This window comes from Ovis aries, chromosome 1 (assembly GCF_016772045.2).
Source record: "Ovis aries strain OAR_USU_Benz2616 breed Rambouillet chromosome 1, ARS-UI_Ramb_v3.0, whole genome shotgun sequence".
NCBI classification, from domain to species: domain Eukaryota; kingdom Metazoa; phylum Chordata; class Mammalia; order Artiodactyla; family Bovidae; genus Ovis; species Ovis aries.
Genome location: NC_056054.1, coordinates 99,201,323 through 99,222,020, shown reverse-complemented (window position 1 = coordinate 99,222,020; position 20,698 = coordinate 99,201,323). Strand labels below are relative to the sequence as shown.

Here is a 20,698-nt window from a genome sequence, read left to right as displayed (position 1 = left end):
CCCAGTCTAGTAGGGGAAACAAGCATGTAAACAAATAATGGCAAATACAGAGAGCTTGTTGCTAGACAATAGTCGCACACAAGGAGTGTGTCACATACAAGAAGCATACTTTTTTTAGGTGGGGTTGGCAGGACTTTAAAAGTTTACAGAAAAAAAATTTTTGTGTCTTGAGGGGCCAGCAAATGTGAAGGGCCACCAAGTGTGAGAGGAGATAATCCAGGGAGGATTAATCACCAGTTAAAAAGGGAACTGTAGTAGATTAGAACAGCCTCAACATTAGGTTATTTGTGAAAGTAGTGAGAGATGAGACTTGAGAAGGTAGGGTGAGGCTCCTAATAAACCTTGTAAATCACACTGAGAACTCAGCTTTATTCTGTAGGCTTTCCTATGCACTTGAGTGTGCTTTCTTTGGATGAAGGAGAAGAGACAGGTAGACTGGTTGCAACTGACCAAGCACAAACTGCTGAGAATCTGAATTTAAAGGGCAGTGGAAACAGTGAAGACAGTTTTGTGAGTATTTTTGTGGAACGGGATGCTGAGACAACAACAACAACAAAAAACTCCTTCCTTTCCCTATGCCTTTTTCTAATTTAGAGATGTGTTAGGATATTAAGCCTGGTCCCCCGTCTTCAGGTTGCGGTGGGTCATCCTGCTCAGTCCTTGGCTCGTACCACAATCTCCTGCCCTTTCCAAAACGCTCTCTTCAAAACCTTTTTTGTGCCTGGGTTTTGGGCCGGGGAAAGGAGGGAGGAAGCAAAGGTAACTATGTTGGCAAAGGTCTCTGGATAGAATCAAATCGTCGTCACGAGCGGTTAAATGCGACAGTTGCTAAGATCCAAGCAGACGCGGAGAACCGTGAGTTGGTGCTCGGAAGGGCGGGCCCTAGGCAGGGCTTGAGGGCGGGCCCGCAGCGTGGAACTGCGGGGAGGGGCGGAGCCAGGGGAGGAGATTTAGCTGGAGCCCGTGGCGTCCCTTTTGGGATTGAGCAAGTCAGAGCTGGGAGCGGGTTCGGTTTGGGAGAGCGAGGTTTGAGACCAGGCCCACTTCTCGGGCGGAGACTGCAGGACTTCGGCCTCCGCAAAGACCGAGCAGACCTGGGCGAGGGGCGGAGTTTTAAGCCCAGCCCTCGGGTTCTAGTCTCTGATTGAACGCGGTAGGTCTTGGGGCGGGTCTGGGGCGGATCCCGTTCTGCATTTGACAGCTCTCTAACACAGCTGCCGCCGAGTCCTGTGGGTTCAGGAACCCGTGGCCCGGCTCTCCGCGCGTCCCCGTTCCCCCCGTGGCCCCGGCCCCGGCCATGAAGCGCATCTTCTCCTGCTCCAGCTCACAGGTGGCGGTATGTGCTAAAATGTCTGGGAGGCTGGGCATGGGGCTGGGGTCCAAGCCCTATGGTGACAGAGTCCTGAGTCCCGACTCCACGCATCATGGCCTTTTATCTCTATCCGTCTTTCTAGCTCTTCCACTCCCATAGTGCAGCCCTCCAGCCCTGCCTTCCTCAAAACCCTGTCCCTTAACCTCTGACTTGCCTTCCTAACCTCTGCCCTCCCCAAGGTTCTTTCCCTTGACCCTTTCTTTCCCTCCTAGAATCTACGCCCCAACTTCTGATATGTTCCCTGCAGCCCCTGGTTCTCTCGTAAAGGCGCTGTTTTCTACTTCTACCCTGTTTCCCAGTATTGAACTGCCATCAGGCATTTGTCCTATCCCCAGCCTGGGCTCAGCCCCAATCTCCCCTCACGACCCTGCTCTCCTCTGTGGTCCTATCCTTGCTCTCAGTCCAGCAAGTACTTGCAGCCCTGTGCCTTCCCTAGACCTTCTTCATAGTGTTCTCTGTCCTTGTCCCCATCTTACCCCATAACCACTTCCACTTCCATTCTCTCATCGCCACCACTGGCTCTCAGACAACACTCCAAACCTCTTTCCAGCTGGGACTCCCATAGCAGCAGCCTTCTCCTGTTCTCCCCCTTCAACCTCTGCCCAGCTCTGTCCAGTGGTGGTTCAGCTCCCCGATCTCTTTGTACCTGCTCTCTGTGGGTTAATCTTGCAGTCCAGTCTGGCCACACTGAGAGGCACTGCCAGAGGAGGCACAGTTGCCTGGCTGCTCCCCAAGGAATGGGTAAATTGTCCGCAGATTCCACTCTGGCCAGTTCACTGCAGTGCCTGGTCATCAGACGGGTTCTTGGGTCAGTCAAGGCCTTTTGCCTGCTTCTCCCCAGAATCTTCCTTCATTCTAAACCCTCACCCAGTTGTTGGTAGGGCTTGTATTCTGCTTCCTTTGACTCAGCTGGGGAACGGTGATGGTAAGAGAAGAAGAGAATAAAGTGGATTCACTCTGAGAGTTCCTAGAAGTCAATCCCCTCCCTTGACTCCCAGAACAAAGGTTCTCCCAGAACAGGACACAGGGAGAAAGTCTACAGAAGGGAGTGGCTAAGGGAGGGTATAGGTGCTTCTTTTTCTGAAGATCTCTTACAGACAGACCTCCTATCAGGGGATGAAATTTTCTGTGGACCCTGAGATGGTGGCTCATTTAGAAATAATGTTGCCAACTACCTGTAGTAACATTGCTTAGCCTAACTTGACTTAGTGTTGTCACTCATTGAGCAAACGTGAAAAATGCTCAGCTTCTTCTGCAGGTCACAGAAATCTGAAAGCAAGCTATGAGGCAAGAGTAGGTACTCTGTTGAGGCCTGTTCTCATCCCACTTATGTTTGCTTCCCCATTAGTTTCCATGCATTAATCAACCAATCAAAAGGCATTATTGAATCACTATTAAAGGTACCAGAAACTGAGGCAACCCAGAGTGTCTTAACTCATGATGATTTTCTTATTCACATGGACTCTTCTTTAGTTACTGAAAGTCCTCCACATTGCCCTTCCCTTTCAGGTTTGTGGACCCTGCCTATCCTTAGGAATGGGGAAACTGTTTCATTCTTCCTGATTCTCTAGTTGTTGGTCCATGCCTCCTTTTCAGGAAGCTGGGGTGAACAATGGGGTGAATATTGAAATTGGAAAGCATCCCTCTGTCCTTCTTCATCCCAGCTATACAGAGGTTTGGCCATGAAGAATTTCTACCCATTCTAAACTCTTCTTAGTACAACAAGATTATAGGTAGCAAATTAGATGGATTTAGAACTACTTAGCTGAAAAGAAAACTGTTTCCTCAGTCAGGGTAGGGATCCAATAAGATTGAAAATAGACTAGTTTAAGCTGTAAATTGTTTCCTCATGAAACTTCCCCACACTTCTCATGATAAATTCCTCCACTCCCTGGGTGGCTAACCACTCTGAACCAGTTTGTCAGAGAAGTAGTGTCACAGCCTTCCTGACCACTCCCAAAGCCTAGCTTCCTAGTCATGGCAGAAGATTGCCCCTTTCCATCCTCTCTCCAACCCCTGGGTTCAGTGTACCCTCAGACTGAGATGAGAACTGAAGGATCAATGCTCATTTAAAAATTAATCTAAGTCATCCAGAATACATATAGGAAGTTCAAGAAACAAACAAAAACTTAACTCCGATGATCTCATTTTGTTTTAGTCCCAAGGAGTGTCTTCCATGTTAGTGTTGTAGGCGATAAACCAGAAAATAGCTTTAAATCGTAGGCACTGAATCAAGTTAGAGAAATATCAGTTGCATTTTATTTAAAAAAACTATTTATTTACTTATTTGGCTGCATCGAGCCTTTGTTGCAGCATATGGAGTCTTTGATCTTTGTTGAGGTGTGCAGGTTCTTAGTTGTGGCATGTGAACTCTTCGTTGTCATATGGGATCTAGTTCCCTGACCAGGGATCAAACCTGGGCCCCCTGCATTGGGAGCACAGAGTCTCAGCCACTGGACCACCAGGGAAGTCCCTCAATTGCATTTTAAAAATTGAGGGTCAACTCCTGGTTTCTACAGGGCAGCAAAACCATTTCCTTTCACCCATCCTACACAGCGGTAGCCATTCTCTCTACTGTTGGCGTGTTTCATCTTCATAGGACGTTCATGGGCACACAGCCAGAGATAAGAAGAGGCTGCAATTACTTCTACAAAGGCACCCCTAGTCTTGGCTACAGAAATACAAAGCGTATCCTTGTTTTCAAGTCTACTAATTAATTTGGTGATTGCTCCCTTGAGGCCTTGATGGTTATTCAGTGCCTCTTTCCCAAGGTGCTGGGGTGAAACATAGACTAGATCTTGCAATTCAGATTCAGAAGCATCTTTCTGTGTGTGTGTGTGTGTGTGTGTGTGTGTGTGTGTGTGTTTTGCCACACCATGCAGCCATATGGGATCTTGCTTCCCCAACCAGGGATTGAACCCATGCCCCCTGCATCGGAAATGCTGAGTCTTAACCACTGGACAGCCAGGGAGGTCCCTCTCTGTTCTTCTTCACGCTAGCTCTGCAGAGGTTTGGCCATGAAGAATTTCTACCTATTTTAAATTCTCTTGGTATAACAAGATTATAGAAAGTAAATGGGGGTAGATTTTAAAACTATCTAGCTGGAAAGAGAATTATCTACATTGCTAAGAAATGCCATTACCATCTATACAGCTTGACTATTGGCCAGTAGGAGCAAGAGTCCTTCCTCCCACTCCCCTGGATGGAGAATTCTGAGCCCAGGAATATCCAAAATGTGCCCAGCAAGTTTGAGAAGGACAGTGATTAGGACTAATATTTATTGTGTACCTCCTATGTGACAGACAGAGCTAGGTGCTTTATATAGTGTTATTTTATTAGGAAACTGTGGTTCAGAGAAGTTGTTACATGCCTTAGTTCACAAGGATAGAAAGTGTTAGAATTATAATTTTAAACAGAGAACTTCAGATATGAGGTCAGCTAATGATGGTGTCCTGTGGTGGAGGTGTAGTTCTAGCTCTCTGCCTTTTCTGAGGGTGCCATAGCCCCCAGGGGACGTTGGATAATATGTTATTACATCTCAGTCTGTTGAGCAGTCATTTTGCTTATTTTGTCCTTTGAGAATTAACCTGTTTGGAGACTCTTCCTCTTGCAAGGATTAGTGTCTGAACGTGGGTGGCTTTACCCTGGAGGCGGTCTTAGACTGTTTATTTGAAAATAAATAAACCTTCCATAGCTCTGTATTAATATGACCTGGTGGTGAGAACTAAGATAGGGCATCCGGTGGCCTGGGTTCTAATCTCAATTTTACCACTATTCTGTGGTGTGCCCCTGGACAGTTATCTAACCTCAGTGCACTTCAGTTTCTTTTCTGTCAACTAGATACAATTTATCAGCCCTAACTACTTTCCAGGAACATTGAGAGGCTAATTGAAATAGCACTTAAAAGGGCTACAAGGAATTACCTCAGGAGTGTTACCTCAGAAGCCACTTACCTTAGATAATTTTATGGTGTCAGCATTTAAAATCTTTCCTGTTCTTGATTAATAATTTGCCCTGGCTATGTAAACAGTATTTGAAACTGAGCTGGCTTCCAGAGACTCTATTTTTCCCCACCGCCTCCTATAGCTTCTTTCTTGTTTCGATCACACCTCGTAAAATGCAATGTGCCACCACCAATCCCCCACCACTTCCTGTTTTTTTTTAAAATAAGGATGCCATATACTTGTAAGGCTTTTTACAGTTTACAAACAGATTTTATATATATTAGCTCATTTCATACAACATGATGAAGCAGTAATTAGTTTCCACATTTTATAGATAAGGAAACAGGTTAGAGGGGTTCAATGGCTTACTCTAGGTCACATAGCTGAGGAAGTGGTCGAACCAGGCCCTGAACTTAGGCCTGCTGACAAATATTCGCCTAGGGCTCTTGTCACCATTCCACAGATTTCTGTATCCTTTCCTCCTTTCCTTTCTCTTCTCCGGAGCAAACAAGGCTTTTCTAGGCTTTCGGCTCTGGGTGCTTATACACAGCTCTTTCATGCCCTGTAATACTTCAATTATTGTAATTACCCCACCACCTGAAAGAGTCAAGCTGGCATAGTAGAACAATGCATGCCCAGGTGTGGCTCTTGTCTGGAACAGCTGCTCTCTGCCAGGAAAATGAGGAGGGATGGCAGGGTGGAGGAGGCCAACTGTCTCTTCTGCCTCCTCCATAGCTGGAGACCTATCTTGGCCTTTTGGTTGGTGTTGCCAGGGAAGGGGAAGAGGGACTAGCCAAAGGGCCTGGGTATGAGAAGGGAAAATGGAAACTTTGTGCGTCTCTTCCAAGTTTTGCACCCCAAAGCCAATGGGTAGAGATGGTATGGCTAGGTATTTAGACTCCTAACTGTGACCCAAAGCTAGGTGCCTTGGTTTCTCAAATATCTGAGAACAAAAAACAAAGCTGCACAGGGGATTGAGAGGCAAAGTGAACCCAAGTGTGGAATGGTCAGTTTGGTTCAGTTTGCTCCAGCAAGACCTAACGACCAAAAGGGAAGGAGTCAAGGCTAGGACTGCTCAGGAGGTTGTGCATCTAAAAATAATCAAAATGCTGATTAAAAAAAAAAAAAGACATTTGAAATACTAGCATTCAGGACTCAAACAATGATTTTTAATTCAGTACTCCAAGCCCCTTTTGGTCCAGAGCAGGCAGTAACTGGCAGTAGTCCCCAGTGGCATGTGAGTTGGTGAGTATTGAACTGGCCCAACTATGAAGCATTCAGTGACCTAGGGTGAGTGACTTGTGGAACACTGAAAGGACCTCAGGGATGTCCCTTTTCCCTTGCTTGGCCTCCTAACCATCTTTTTTTCTTCCTCAGCTCTATCCCCACCTCTTAGATTCTCACAATGTGTTGCTCTGGTCCAGGTGGAGAGATGGAACCGCCGTGATCAGAAGCTGCTGGAGGCGGTGCAACGGGGGGACGTGGGACGCGTGGCTGCCCTGGCCTCCAGGAAATCTGCCCGACCCACTAAGCTAGACTCGAACGGCCAGTCCCCGTAAGTCAGTCCTCTTGATCCCCACCTTGGTATGTGTGTCATGTTCAGCTGCTAAGTCGTGTCTGACCCTTTGTGACCCCATTGACTGTAGCCCTCCAGGCTCCTCTGTCCATGGGATTTCCCAGGGAAGAATACTGGAGTGGGTTGCCATTGCTTTCTCCCCCTTGGTATGCAGTTCTCTTTAAAAACCTCAAACCTGAATATGATGTAAGACTAGGAAACATCTATAACTTCAGAGCCCTTTTTTTGGTCTTAATTAGCAAGTATATCAATAAATCTTCACTACTTCTCAAGTGCTGCACAAAGTGAGAGAAGAAGAGATTGTCCTTGAGGTCCTTACACCACATGACCCACATCAGCAAAACTGACCGAGAGAGGAATAAAGCCATGAAATAAATGGAAAACTGAAACATACACTAAGTAGGGTATTTCTTCATTGCACAAGTTGGAGGGCATGTATGCTTGAGGCGCTAGGAGTACCGTGGTGGCCATGAGCATCATGTGGCTGGAAGAGGTGATTAGTACAAGAGGGATAGTATTCCTTGTCTTTGCCCAAGTCAGCCTGCAAATGTCCAGCCCTCTGCTCTGGCCAACTCTTTCTGTGACATTTCCAGACTGCTAAGGGTATTGGGCTCAGAGTGACAGATAATTGTGTGTTCCCTGGACACCCTGAGATACTCAGATTGCTCAAGACCCATAGCTCTTCTTTCTACCTTTGCTTCTAGCCTCCTCTGATGTTATAACAGTAGGCCATTTAAATAAGCTTCTCTTTTTCAGAAAGTCAGGCTAAGGGAGCTTTCCTTTCTGCCTTTGGAATTGGCTTTGGGTTGATGGAGCATAGCAGGCAGGGCTTAGAAGATTCTCCCAGGTGGGGAAGATCCCCCGGAGAAATGAATGGCAACCCACTCCAGTATTTGTGCCTGGAGTATCCCATGGACAGAGGAGCTGACAGGCTACAGTACATGGGGTCACAAAGAATTGGACATGACTGACTGAGTAAAACCATTCCTCATCTTTATGAGGTCCCTTTATCTTTCTGCCTCCTGGCCTTGACTCTGGCAGGTTTCATCTGGCCGCCTCCAAAGGCCTGACAGAATGTCTGACTATACTACTTGCCAATGGGGCTGACATCAACAGCAAGAATGAGGACGGTGAGTTACACTGAGCCCTGGGTCATGCTGCTTGCTTTTCCCTTTATAGCAGCAGTGAGGGGCTGGGGTGTGGCAGTGCTGGGCCCTGCTGGGCATTCAAACTGTAGTCCTCCCTGCTTCTCTCCTTGTAAGTCCCAGCCAGCCTGCTTTCAGGGGTTCCCCTCCTTGCAAGCTGGGCCTACCTCACTCTCACTCCCACCTCCACTGTGGGTACCAGGCACTTGGGGAACAGGAATTTCTGGCCCCATGTGGCTGAGAGTTTCTCTCTCTAATCTCCCTCTGATTATCTGTGCGTCTCTCGCCTTCCCTCCCTGTGAGTCATCAGCATCCATGGGGCCACCTACCCGCTTTCCCTGCTTCTTTCTGTTTCTAGGCAGCACCGCCCTGCACTTGGCCACCATTTCTTGCCAGCCACAATGTGTCAAGGTCCTGCTGCAGGTAAGAGAGACCCCTGATACTACTCCTATGAAAGGAAGAAGTGGACCCAGAGACTCCTGACTTTGTCTTGTACTCACCAGCAACATTTGGTCAAATGTACCCCTCACATCCCCAGTAAGAGAGCTGGTAAACTCTCATTCATTAATTCGTCAGTATTTATTTAATATCTGCTATGTGCAGGCACCCAGCTTAATGTTGCCCTCCAGGGCAATCAAAAAGCAGCATTGCTAGGGACTGACATCCAGTCAGTCAATATGTGTGTATCGAGTTTCACCATTGGCAGAGCCACTGCGGAGACTGACTGCTGTGATGATGGGCGGGTGGAAGGATGGCAGAGGCGTTCATGTTAAACCCCAAATCTGCTGTCAGTTCTTGAGGAGTTTGTAGTCTAGGAGTACAAAGAGAGATATACATGTGAAATGACATGTGGACAGTTCAGAGATAAGCTTCTCAAAGTTCAAAAGGCCCAGTTCAACCAGGCCATTGTGCCAATGGATATTCTGCTTTGTTCTTCCTAGCTCTTTCCAAGATTCTCATTTAGGATCCTAAAGTACCAGACATGGACTCAGGCATTATTGTCCTTAATGTGTTTATTTACCTATAATCTGATTTTTCTTAGGCCCTAGGTTTATCAACCAGGGCTGAAATTCAAGGCTGCCTATAGTCTGCAAGGAATAAACTGGACTTGCCTAGTAGTTGGGCTTCCCTGGTGGCTCAGAGGTTAAAGCGTCTGCCTCCAATGCGGGAGACCCGGGTTCAATCCCTGAGTTGGGAAGATCCCCTGGAGAAGGAAATGGTAACCCACTCCAGTATTCTTGCCTGGAGAATCCCATGGACGGAGAAGCCTGGTAGGCTACAGTCCACGGGGTAGTTGGCCATAGCCATGATCCCTCTGCCCCTCCCTATAGTACGATGAAAGCTGGTTTTACAACAGATACAACAGGGTGGGAGATGACAGTGTTAACACCATGCTCCATGCTGATTCCCTTTGTGACTGTTTGCAGCATGGTGCCAATGAAGACGCTGTAGATGCAGAAAATCGTAGTCCATTGCACTGGGCAGGTGTGTGCCAGGGTACTAGTGGGAAACGGGGCTGCTGGGACCAGAAGGAGGGGAGGGAGGGGAGGATAACGTTTTGGAGGGAAGGGCAGGCCAGAGTTGACTGCTGAAAGGGTTGGAGAGGATCCTGCATCATGGTCTGAGAGGTGTCCTTCAGGCTTCTGCTTAACCCAATCATCCTGTAACCCTCCGTAGCCTCCTCTGGCTGTGCCTCAAGTGTGCTCCTTTTGTGTGATCATGAAGCCTTCCTGGATGTCCTGGATAATGTAAGTGTTGGCAGGGCCCTATATGGGGAGGCTGCTGCTTTCTTTGAGGTTAATTAGCCAAGTTCCATGACCCGGGGTTGTGGGGCACCACCTCTTCTTCCTTCTCCCTCTGCCCCTCCTCCTTTGCCACACAGAGAGGTTAAGGCTTATCTTCTGGAGAGTTTCCAACCCTCTGAGAAGGAGTATTTAGCTCCAGGATTGGCGCTTTTTCCTGGAGAGGTGTGGCAACAGGGGAGTTGGTAGGACGTGCCGAAGCCCTGGTTCCCCTGTCTCCTCACGAACCCCGTTCCCACAATCTGTGCAGGATGGACGTACACCCCTGATGATTGCCTCACTGGGCGGTCATGCAGCTATCTGCTCACAGCTACTGCAGAGAGGTGCCCGGGTCAATGTCACCGACAAGAATGACAAGTGAGCCCTCTATCATCCCATCCTGTAACCCAACCCTGACAATCTAAAAAGGAGCCACTGGGCAAAGTGTGTGTGTGTGTGTGTGTGTGAGAGAGAGAGATGGAGAGACTGGTCTCTGTTTTCTTGGGAACCTCCTTCCTTCCCAGTGGTGGTTCAGAAGAGCCCTGCTTGGGCTTCACTGTTTTCCTCTTGGTGAGTTAAGAATGTTTTCCTTATGCTTTCTTATTCTGCTGCTGCCAGCCCCATCCTTCTAGTGTAGATGACTCTGGAATTAGAATTAATATTCCTGGAACCACTATTTTAATTGACTGGCTTTCAAACTATGTTCTAAGACATAGAATCTGTTTACCCAGTAAAGAACTTATATGGAACCTCAACATATAAAGCAGATGAAAACGGAGCCCCTCAGATGGGCTCCCCGCTTCTGATGTCACAGCTCCTGGAGTGACATCTGAACAGGTCTGGTCTGGCCTGATGCTTTGTCACTGACTGGTGACGATCTGTGGTTCTCCTGACCACAGTGAGTGAGAGCTGACCTTGCAAGTGGATTTTTTTTTTGTTTTTTGTTTTTTTTTTTTTGAAACCAGGACTCCAGGATGTCATGAGAAAAGCCTATGCTCAGATTTGTCTCACCCCACAGATCGGCTCTGATCCTGGCCTGTGAAAAAGGCAGTGCTGAGGTGGCTGAACTGCTCCTGAGCCATGGAGCAGATGCGGGGGCAGTGGACGGCACGGGGCATGATGCTTTGCATTATGCCCTACGAACACAAGACAGGACACTGTGGAGGCTGCTGCGGCAGGCCCTGAACCGGCAGGGCAGAGGGGGTAAAGCCAATCCGCTTTTGTGACTCCAAGATGCTCCTTGACAGCCTTAGCATCCAAGAAGCTTCTTAGAATCCCGTTTGTTTCCATGGAAACAATCCATGTGATAAATAACTGTCACTTTAGTGGAGAATTTACTTATTGCTTTTGCTATGAGATGACTCCCACTTCCCAAAAGCAAGGTCACAAAATTCTTTAATGCAACCTTGTCTCTCCCTGAAGGCAACTCTGGCTAGCACTGTTGCTAGCATTTATAGTTGTAATTGTTCATCTATTTGTGTGATTCGATGGTCAATCTGTCTCTTGCCCCTACTATACTGTAACCCCCTCAGATAACCTCCTCTGTTTTGCTCACCATTGGCTCCTGGTTTCTATCTATAACAGTGCTTATTGGCACAGTGTCCAATACATAAGTGAGTGAAAGAAATAAATGAGCCAACATATCTCTGGGACAGGGAACCAACATTGCTGGCTACTTAGGGATTCATCAAATAGAGGTGGCTTCTGTCACCAGAAACACACGTGTGGTTAAGGATGAACACGGAAGGGCCACTCCTTTCAGAGAAAGTCTGAAGCCAGAGTGTGGGCCCTGTCTCCTCTCTCATTTCCCCCATGTCTTTTCATGTAGGTCAGGGGCCAGTTCAACACCTGAATCCTGCATCCCAGGTAAGACCCTAAGTACCTCCTCCTTTTGCTTCTGACCCACCCCAGTCTTTCCCGCTGGGATGTCTGGGATCATTGGGGCATCAAGACAGCCTAAGAGAAGAAAGGCTAGCTGCCTGGGTTGATGTCACTGTTCCTTTTTCTACATAGGCCTCTCCCTCTGAGTCTCAGGTGGGTGCTTCACCTAAGAGCCCATGGAGGGCAGAGCCTGAGGAGGAGCAAGAGGAAGAAGAGGATGAGGATCCATGTTCAGAGGAGTGGAAGTGGAAGTATGAAGAGGAGAAGAGAAAAGTTTCTCAGTTGGAGCAGGAACTGCTGCAAAAGATGGAAGAGTGCAAGGCTCAAGCTACAGCTTACCTGAGCCTGGAGAATCAGATTCAAGAACACGTGCGGGAGCTGGGGCTCCTCCTGTCCCAAGAGCCCAGAGCTCCAGGGGACCAGGGCTCTAGTCTCCGGCCTGGAGGAGACGGCATGGAACAGGGTTGTGCTCTCAACCTGCTGGCTAAGCACATACAAGAGCTGAAGAAGCATCAGCAGGCCACAGCTGCAGCGGCAGCCAACCCAGTATTAGCTTCCAAGAAGGCTGATGATTCAGTCTCAGGGGAGATCCAGTATGAAGCCCAGGGAAGGTCCCAACCAGAACAGGAGCCACCCCAGAGCCCAAAGTCTGAAACTGTAGGGGAAACTACAGGACAGCAACTGACCAACAGTGATGGGCAGGCCCTTTGCCTTGATCATACTGACCAGCTGTTTGCTGGCCAGAAGGAGAGGCCCCAGGCTCCAGGGTCTGAACCCACAAGCACAGTGGCTGAGCCAGTGGGCACAGCAGCCATGAATCAGCTCCTGCTACAGCTGAGGGAGGAGCTGGCTGCGGTGTGGCGAGAAAAGGATGCAGCCCGGGGGGCTTTATCAAGACCCGTCTTGGAGGGAGCTCTGGGGACACCCCGGGCTGAGGCTGCAGCAGCTGCCTGGGAGAAGATGGAGGCCAGGTTGGAGCAGGTGCTGGTGAGACTGGATCGAGCAAAAGCAGGATTGCAGATGAAACCCCAGGCCCCTGCCCAGGAGCCCAGAGAGGAAGCACCCAAGGCACTGCCAGGGACCATCACCCAAGAGGATGAAGAAAAGGAGAAAAGGGTCCCCGGAGCCCGGGGAGAACCTCTAGGGGCTCCTGGAGGGGATCAGATGGCAGGAGGAGGCCAGGCCGGGGGACAGCTGGAGAAGGAGGTGTCCGCCCTGAGACTGAGCAACAGTAACTTGCTGGAGGAGCTGGGGCAGCTGGGCCGGGAGCGGCAGCGGTTGCAGGGGGAGCTGCAGTCCCTGAGCCAGCGGCTACAGCGGGAGTTTGTGCCCAGGCCGGAGGCGCAAGTCCAGCTACAGCAGTTGCGGAGGAGTGTGGAGCTGCTGACAGATGAACTGGCCCTGGAGAAGGAGGCCACCGAGAAGCTGCGGAAGCGCCTGGCCTCCCAGAACAGAGGCCTCCAGGGGCTGTGGGACTGCCTGCCCCCAGACCTGGTAGGCCAGGGGAGTGCACGGGGCACAGCCGAGCCCCTCGAAGACCTGCAGGCCTGCATCAGTGCCTTGGTGGCCAGGCACCGCGAGGCCCAGCAGGGGCTGGCTCGGCTGGAAGAGGAAAACCAGCAGCTACGGGGCTCCCCTTCCCGCCGTGGGGAGCCAGGCGTCTCCACGAAGGGCTCGGCCTCCCCTCAGGTGGCGGCTCTGGAGCAAGACCTGGGGAAGCTGGAGGAAGAGCTGCGGGCAGTTCAGGCCACAATGAGCGGGAAGAGCCAGGAGATCGGGAAGCTGAAGCAGCTGCTCTACCAAGCCACTGAGGAAGTGGAGGAGCTGAGGGCCCGGGAGGCGGCCAGCCTGCGGCAGCACGAGAAAACTCGGGGCTCCCTGGTGGCCCAGGCCCAGGCTTGGGGCCAGGAGCTGAAGGCTCTGCTGGAAAAGTACAACACTGCCTGCCGGGAGATGGGTAGGCTGCGGGAGGCGGCGGCCGAGGAGCGGCGCCGGAGCGGGGACCTGGCCACGCGCGCAGCGGAGCACGAGCGCCAGGCCAGCGAGATGCGCGGACGCTCGGAACAGTTCGAAAAGACGGCGGAGCTGCTCAAGGAGAAGGTGGAGCATCTCATCGGGGCTTGCCGGGACAAGGAGGCCAAGGTGAGCAGGCCAGACAGCCAACCGAAGGGAGTGTCAGGGACGGTTTCTGCGTGCTTAGGGTCTGCAGCCCTGAAACTGGAACTTCCCCGGTGGCTCAGCGGTAACGAATCCGCCTGCAGTTCAGGAGCCTCAGGAGGCCCCACGGTTCGATCCCTGGGTCAGGAAGGTCACCTTGAGGTAGGCATGGCAACCCACTCCAGTAGTCTTGCCTGGAGAATTCCACGGACAGAGGAGCCTGGCGAGCTCCAGTCCACGGGTCGCAGAGTCGGACATGACTGACGACTTGGCAGGCACGCACAACCTGAAACTATCTTTGGCCAATCAGATTAATAGCCGAAGCTGAACCAGTCAATTGCAAGGACCACACAATGCTCTCCTGGGTCTGAGGGGGTTTGGGGTTGAAGCTCACTTCAATCAGAGTAGGTTTTACAAAAGAGTTTCATTGGCAAAGAGGGTGCCATGCAGAGGAAAAAATTTGAAAACCATTGTGTTAGATACTCGAGTTTCCTAATGATTGCTCCAAAAGTGAATATGTCTATATATTTCTAAAAGACATGTTTTTATGAATTCTAAAAACATCAATTTACAAATGAATTTAGTAATTCTGGAACTACTTGTGCAATGAGTGAGTTCAGACTTATTAAAATTTGTGTACATGATCAAATTTAGAAAGATTAAAAACTATAGGGAGTTACATTTGACAGAATATAATGTACATAAATGTAGAAGGAATGTTAGATAGAATAGGAATCAGTGTGGGGTGGGGCTAATTAAAGAAGGAATTTTATGTTGGTGTTGAAGATGATTAGACAAATGAGCAAAAGAAAATAGTGTAGTGGGCTCTTAATTGAGATTGCCTTCATTTGAATTTCAATTTCAAAACTAACTGATTGAGGGGCTTCCCTGGCAGGCCAGTGGTTAAGAACTGGAGCTTCCACTGCAAGGGGCACAGGTTCAACCCCTAGCCTAGGAACTAGGATCCTGTATGCCATGAGCGGCCAAACAAACAAAAAACGTGAACTGATTGACCTCGGGTGAGTTATCTAAGCCTCAGTTTTCTCATATATAAAATGAAGATAATAGCAGTTGTTATGAAGATTACATTAAATAAGATATTACAAATAATTTTGGCAAATGGCTAATACCCAGTAAAAGTTAGCTACTCCTGCATTCCTGCCACCATTCCTATTACAGCTGGTTATCATTAACTGCATTTGTGTCTCAACCTCACGAACCACAAAAACTCATCTCCATTTCCTTCAGTGATCAGCAGCCAGAAGTCGGTCAGGATTCAGTAAGGAGCTAAGAGTGTGGACAATGAATTCAGAGAAATCTTGATTCAAAATAAAATCTTGATTTCATCACTTATCAGCTGTGTGATTTTGACAAATTACTTAACTCTGGCTCCTTATCTACAAAATGTGAATGATAATACTTCCCTCAGAGAAGTATTGTTTTTCTTAGAACAGATGAGTTGTTTTGAGGATTAAATGAGACAATGTGTGTAAAAGCACATGGCAGATATTAAATACCCAATAAATGGCAACTGACCTTGACTTTGAGTGGTCCTGGGGTGGGAAATGACTGGGGCCTCATTGATTCCCTTCATTTCCTTTTGGCCTCAGATCAAGGAATTGTTGAAGAAGCTGGAGCAGCTTTCGGAGGAGGTTCTAGCTGTTCGGGGAGATAACGCTCGCCTTGCTCTACAGCTGCAGGTATGTTTGGTCCTCGGGAGATGGGCACTGCTAGAGAGGAGCGTGCAGAGTGGCAGTGATGTATTTGTGGGAGAGATTCTGGGGATCCAGAGGCCTGGCCAGGCAGTGGTCTAGGCTGAGGCGCTCAGGGGCCAAGGGAGCCCACCTGCCGCAGCCGACCACTTCCCTTTGTTGTTCCTCATGCTTGGGGGAGGAGGGTGAGTCACATGACCTCCCACTGATGCTCACTCCTAGGATTCCCAGAAGAACCATGAAGAGATCATCTCTACCTATAGGAAGCATCTGCTGAATGCTGCTCAGGTGAGCCTGGGGGGAGGTAGAGGCAGAGAGCTAGCCAGGGGGCGTTGCATTTGCGCCTCTTCTCTTAACTGCAAAGACATCATCTCTCAGAAAGCTGGACTTTAAATGTTCTAGTATCAGGTTTCTGGACCTCATGAGGCAGATCAAGAGTATGAATGTGAAGGGAAGAGGTGTTTGCCCCTCCTTTCCAATTCCCTGACTGAAAGGCTTTTTCCTGTCCCTATGCCCTTTCTTGGGGAGTTTCCCAGGTGGCGCTAGTGGTAAGAACCTGCCTGCCAATGCAGGAGATGTAAGAGATGAGGGCTTGACCCCTGGGTTGGGAAGATCCCCTGGAGGAGGATATGGCAAGCCGCTCCAGTATTCTTTCCTGGAGAATCCCATGGACAGAGGAGCCTGGTGGGCTACAGTCCATGGGGTCACAAGAGTCAGACACGACTGAAGCAACTTGGTACACAGAACATGCCCTTTCAGTTTCCTCCCGAGCCAGCTTATCCCTCACCAAGGAAGAAGAGGTGGGTGGCTTGCTCCTTTATTAGGAACAATAATAACTACAAAGAATCGAACCCTTAGTTTTGTACCCGGTGCTTTGCTCCACCATATTCACAATTGTAACCCTCACAGCAGTCCTGAAAAGTTGATGTTATTATCTTCCTTGTAAAGATTAGGAAACAGCTATGGAGAAGTACTACTAAGTGAGGGCACATAGTAAGTTGCATTCTACCGCAGAAACTCTCCCTTTCATGTTCTGTTCATCTCCTTTTGTTTCTTTCCTGCTACCTACAGGGCTACATGGAACAGGACGTGTATAATATCCTCCTGCGAATCCTCAGCATACAGGAGTGAAGCAACCCGTGCCCTAAAGAATATGGGATCTCTCTGTTGTGAGTTATGGGCTCAGGTTGATGAGGGAAGGAGCCTGGGAGAAAGGGGGCTTAAGGATAGGAATTGGAGTCTCCTTTTGCCCCAGGTGATAGCTGACACTGGGGAGATAGAGTGGGACATATCTTGTGGGGGCATAGACTGTTTGAGGTGAGGTCACTTGAGAAGACATGATATGGGGAATTGCTGGGTGGAGTCAGGAGTCAGCAAGCAGATAGACTGAAGGGGCCTAACTTACGGGGTAAGAGATGGGAAAGAGGAGTTGAGTGACTTTCCTAGGGTCTGGGGTGGAGAGAAGCCAGTGAAAGATGAGTGATGGTGGGCCAGCGACGCACAGTTGTTTCCTAGAGTGGCATTCTGCAGATTCCGGAATCTCCTTCCCTCCCCACCCTTATTCAAAGTGTAGTCATCCTCTCTCTTCCTCCTGACCCCCAGGCAGCTGGCTATCTTCTCCAGTCCGGATAGGTGAGGATCATTAGCCTCTTGGCATGGTGGGAGGAGACTGAAGGTATAGAAGTGTGTGCATTTCATCCTTGAATTTCCTCTTTCAGGGAACAGAGCATCCTGGTTGGCAGAGGCTCCATCAGGCTGTGGTGGGTGGTTGGTTGGCCACTGGGGGTGGTGTGGGTGGAGCTTCACCTGACATTATGGACCCCCAGATCTGAAAACCTGGACCCTGGAATGAGCATGGATGAGATCAGAGGAGGTGTGGGTGGAAGCCAGGTCTATGGAGAATAAAGCGGGAGGCAGGATGGTGTTGGGTGTCATTGTTCCTTCTAAAGGGGGCATGGGAAAGGAATCTTTTCATTCTTTTTTGATCACAAATGGCCCTGTAAATTAGCTGCTTTCAAACTTTGATTATGATCCAAAGTAAGAAATACATTTTACATCCTGTGTGTACATACCTGAAATAATATTTACCCTTATTATTTCTATTCTATTCTATATTCCATCAAAACATATTGGTTACATCCACTAATGAGTCAAGACCCAGTTTGAAAAACAGCATTCTCACAGTTGGAAAAACAGCCCTCTGTAAAAATGGATATCGACACTCCTTTCTCTAACATCTGTTTCTTACTGACTGAACAGCTCTAATCTTTCTCTCTACTTTGGGACTTCTCAGTTCACTATCTTTTTAAAGAAGAGATTGAGAGGCCTAGATTTACTTCAGTATGTACAGTCTAAAATATTCTATCATATGTTAAACTAGGTGTCTAGATTTGAGGTACCTGGTCTCATGAAGTCACTGTTCTTTGCCCGAGGTGCGGAGGGTTGAAAAGTCTGATTCCTGGAAAAGGGATGAAAGGATACTCAGCTTTGGCTTCTTCCCTCCAGTTCTGTCCTCAGACTGATACAAATGTATCTCTGGGTCACTTTCCCTGGGTCTCCGCCCCTTCCCACCCCTCCACCAGTCAGACTGCTAGGTGAGAAGGAGGCGGTCAGTTACTCAAATATCTGGAACTGCGGTTCGGTAGCCCCCACATTGATCCCTCCCAATTCCTTCTCTCAGCCCGCCCCCTGCTGGGTTACGCTGGGTCAGGCAGCAGCGGTTTGGCAGTAAAGAGACTGACTGGGTTGAGAGAAGGGTGGGGAGGGGCTGTCGTGGAAGACAAGGGGCCACGCAGGGGTGCAGAGCCTGTCTCCAGGGTTTGGCCAGGAAAAGGGCAGCTATGTAGATTAGGTCCTAGAGAAGATGAGGTCAGTTTCAGGGTTTATGCGGATGGGCACAGGACTGCTTTAAGCTTGGGAGAATGAAGAGAGGAGGAATTGATGGGAAAAAGAAGAGCATCAGAAGGTCAAAGTCATTTCTATTAAGGGGAACAGAACTTCTTTTCCTTCCTGCCCTTCCAGTTACCACAGAATAGAAAAGGAATATTACATTCCTTATTGTATATGCAGTGTGGGGTGGGAAGGATGAAGAGACTGCTGAGAGAAAGGTCCAGAGACCGAGAGATCATTTTGCTAAGTTCAAGTCAGGAAACAGTTCTGGTAATGGAAGTCACGCCTTTGGGTTCCTCTGGGGTTCCTGGAAGCTGATCCCAGGATGGCTGAGCTGTTAGAATGATCAATGATGTTAAAACACAGAAGTAGAAACTTCTCCAGCCATGGGTCTTCCTAAGCAGTCTCCCTTTATACAACCCCATAAACTGTTACCCCAACAACTCAAGCCCTGAAATTTTCCTGGATTTCATAAATAAATCTTTCTTTCTCAAAGTAACCCTAGTCTTAATGTTCCCATCTTTCTTCCTGGACTGTCTCTTTAGTAGAACTTCAGTAGGGACTTAACTATTCCTGCTTCACTTCTCTCTCCTTCTCCAGATGGGGTGTACACATGAGAGGAGGTGAAGCTTGGTGAGCCCTGATGGAGTTTGAACCCCAGACCATGTTTTTTGAATGCCCTCGATCTGAAACTTGGTTCTGATGTGCAGTTCACCTCCTTTGTCTGGTCACATAACTTTATTACACTGATGTGAAGAGGGTCTACTAAGTGCCAGGCACTGGGGATAGAGAGAGCTTGCAGGCAAGATCAGACCCAGGAGCCCTGGTTCCTAGTTCTATGTTATCCTATAGGGATGCTAGAACTTAAAACGGCAATGAACTTTTTTTTCTCCCCTTGTGAATTTGTTTTTCTTGAGATATAAGGGATGGGTTGGGGAATATCTCCATGAGTTATGCCCCATCAGGGAAATGTCCATTCTAATCTCCTTGGGATAGCTTTTGGAACATTTTCTTGGAGCTGCTGCTCTTGCTACTGTTACGGAGTCCAAGTTCACTCTCCCTCATGACAGGCCAAGGACTCTGAGACAAAATGTTGAGGCAAGGAATTTTATTTGGAAAGCTGGTTGATCCAGAAGATGGCAACATCTCAAAATAACATCATGTTCTGGGTCTGGATACCAGGTTCTTATGGATCAGAGATGGGGGGCGGTGGTAGGTGAGGAAACAAAGTAAAAAAAAGGCCATTAATCTTGCAAATATCTCCTAGAATGGCAAGCCTCAGGCAAGGGGATGTGTTAAATTTCTTTCTTCTTGCAATTCACAGGTGGACAGGGTTATGAACAGAGGCACTTTCCCTTAACAGTGAGGTAAGGGCAGAATTCTCTGAAGTAGGGCTTTATGTATGATTATAATAACAAAAACAATGGAAGGCAAGTGAAAGAAACAGTTCCAACATGGAGTCAGAATTGACTTCTCCCTGCAACACTACCAGCAACCTCTTCAAGTCCATTGCTGAGCAGCTCCTCCTTGGAAGAGCGTTTCCTCTTTTTCTTGGGGATTCAAATTAACTATTATAGGAGATCCCGCCTTTATTAAATTACTAGCAATCTGATTCTCCTTGCTCCGCTAGATCTAGCTCTTCTTTCACTGTTCTCTTTGAGCCTCGAGTTATATGTGCCTTGTGCTCATTTCTTGCTATGCCTGCCTCTCTTCTTTTTCTCTTTGAACTGTCACCCGTTCCCCTTGTTGGTTTGACATTTCACCTTTTCTGATACTGGCTACCCTTCTGCTGTTTCTACCCTTTATCTTGCATATTTCTCTTTTCTACATATTCTTTGTGCCTTTCTCTGGCCATTTTCTCTTTTTTCCCCATGCTTTGTGTGCCCCAGTGTCTCTTTGTTCTTTGTGGTTTTCAGTTTCAGCATTCATCTCTGTTCTCTTGGTTCTTCTCTCCTTTTGCCTTTCTATTCACTTTTGAGTATTTCTTGAGATTATGTCTTCCTCTCTTTGATTTCATGCAATTCTGTCTCCTTGCATTTTTTTTTGTGCGTGTGTGTGTGCTCTTTTGCCTGTTTGTAAAGGCGCCTCCTAACCCCTTCCAGTAGGTGCAGAGTGTCAGCTATCAAAATAAGCATTGCAGAGCTGTTCCTTATGCCAGGCCCCCCTGTGAGATGATCCCAAACCAACAGAAGATCCAAGGGTCTAGACTGGAGTTGGATAGAAGACTCAAGTCTCAGTGAG

At 48.4% G+C, this 20,698-nt stretch overlaps 1 protein-coding gene and 1 long non-coding RNA gene across 6 annotated transcripts; one reads left to right on the top strand and one right to left on the bottom strand.

Annotated features, from left to right (window-relative positions):
- Nucleotides 1-1,222: 1,222 nt before the first annotated feature.
- On the top strand, nt 1,223-17,490 carry ANKRD35 (ankyrin repeat domain 35). 5 transcript variants are annotated; one of them, XR_006060627.2, is made up of 15 exons: nt 1,223-1,336; nt 6,741-6,871; nt 7,934-8,022; nt 8,396-8,460; nt 9,465-9,522; nt 9,715-9,785; nt 10,090-10,196; nt 10,837-11,021; nt 11,647-11,684; nt 11,832-13,841; nt 15,467-15,556; nt 15,791-15,856; nt 16,640-16,737; nt 17,171-17,200; nt 17,287-17,490. XR_006060627.2 is itself a non-coding variant. In XM_015092210.4 (14 exons), exons 1-13 carry the CDS (start codon nt 1,298-1,300, stop codon nt 16,697-16,699), a joined length of 3,009 nt encoding a protein of 1,002 aa, XP_014947696.3. In that variant the 5' UTR covers nt 1,223-1,297; the 3' UTR covers nt 16,700-16,737; nt 17,287-17,490. The 5 variants fall into 5 exon arrangements, 3 of the variants coding, with proteins under 3 accessions (XP_014947696.3, XP_042109410.1, XP_042109412.1); XM_015092210.4 differs by lacking the exon at nt 17,171-17,200; XM_042253476.2 differs by having other exon boundaries at nt 16,640-17,490.
- Nucleotides 8,598-18,093, bottom strand: LOC114116806 (uncharacterized). Its single transcript, XR_003590591.3, has 3 exons — nt 17,968-18,093; nt 12,039-12,183; nt 8,598-8,848 (listed from the first exon to the last, which is right to left on the bottom strand). It is a non-coding gene; the product is annotated as an uncharacterized LOC114116806 (long non-coding RNA).
- Nucleotides 18,094-20,698: the final 2,605 nt, after the last annotated feature.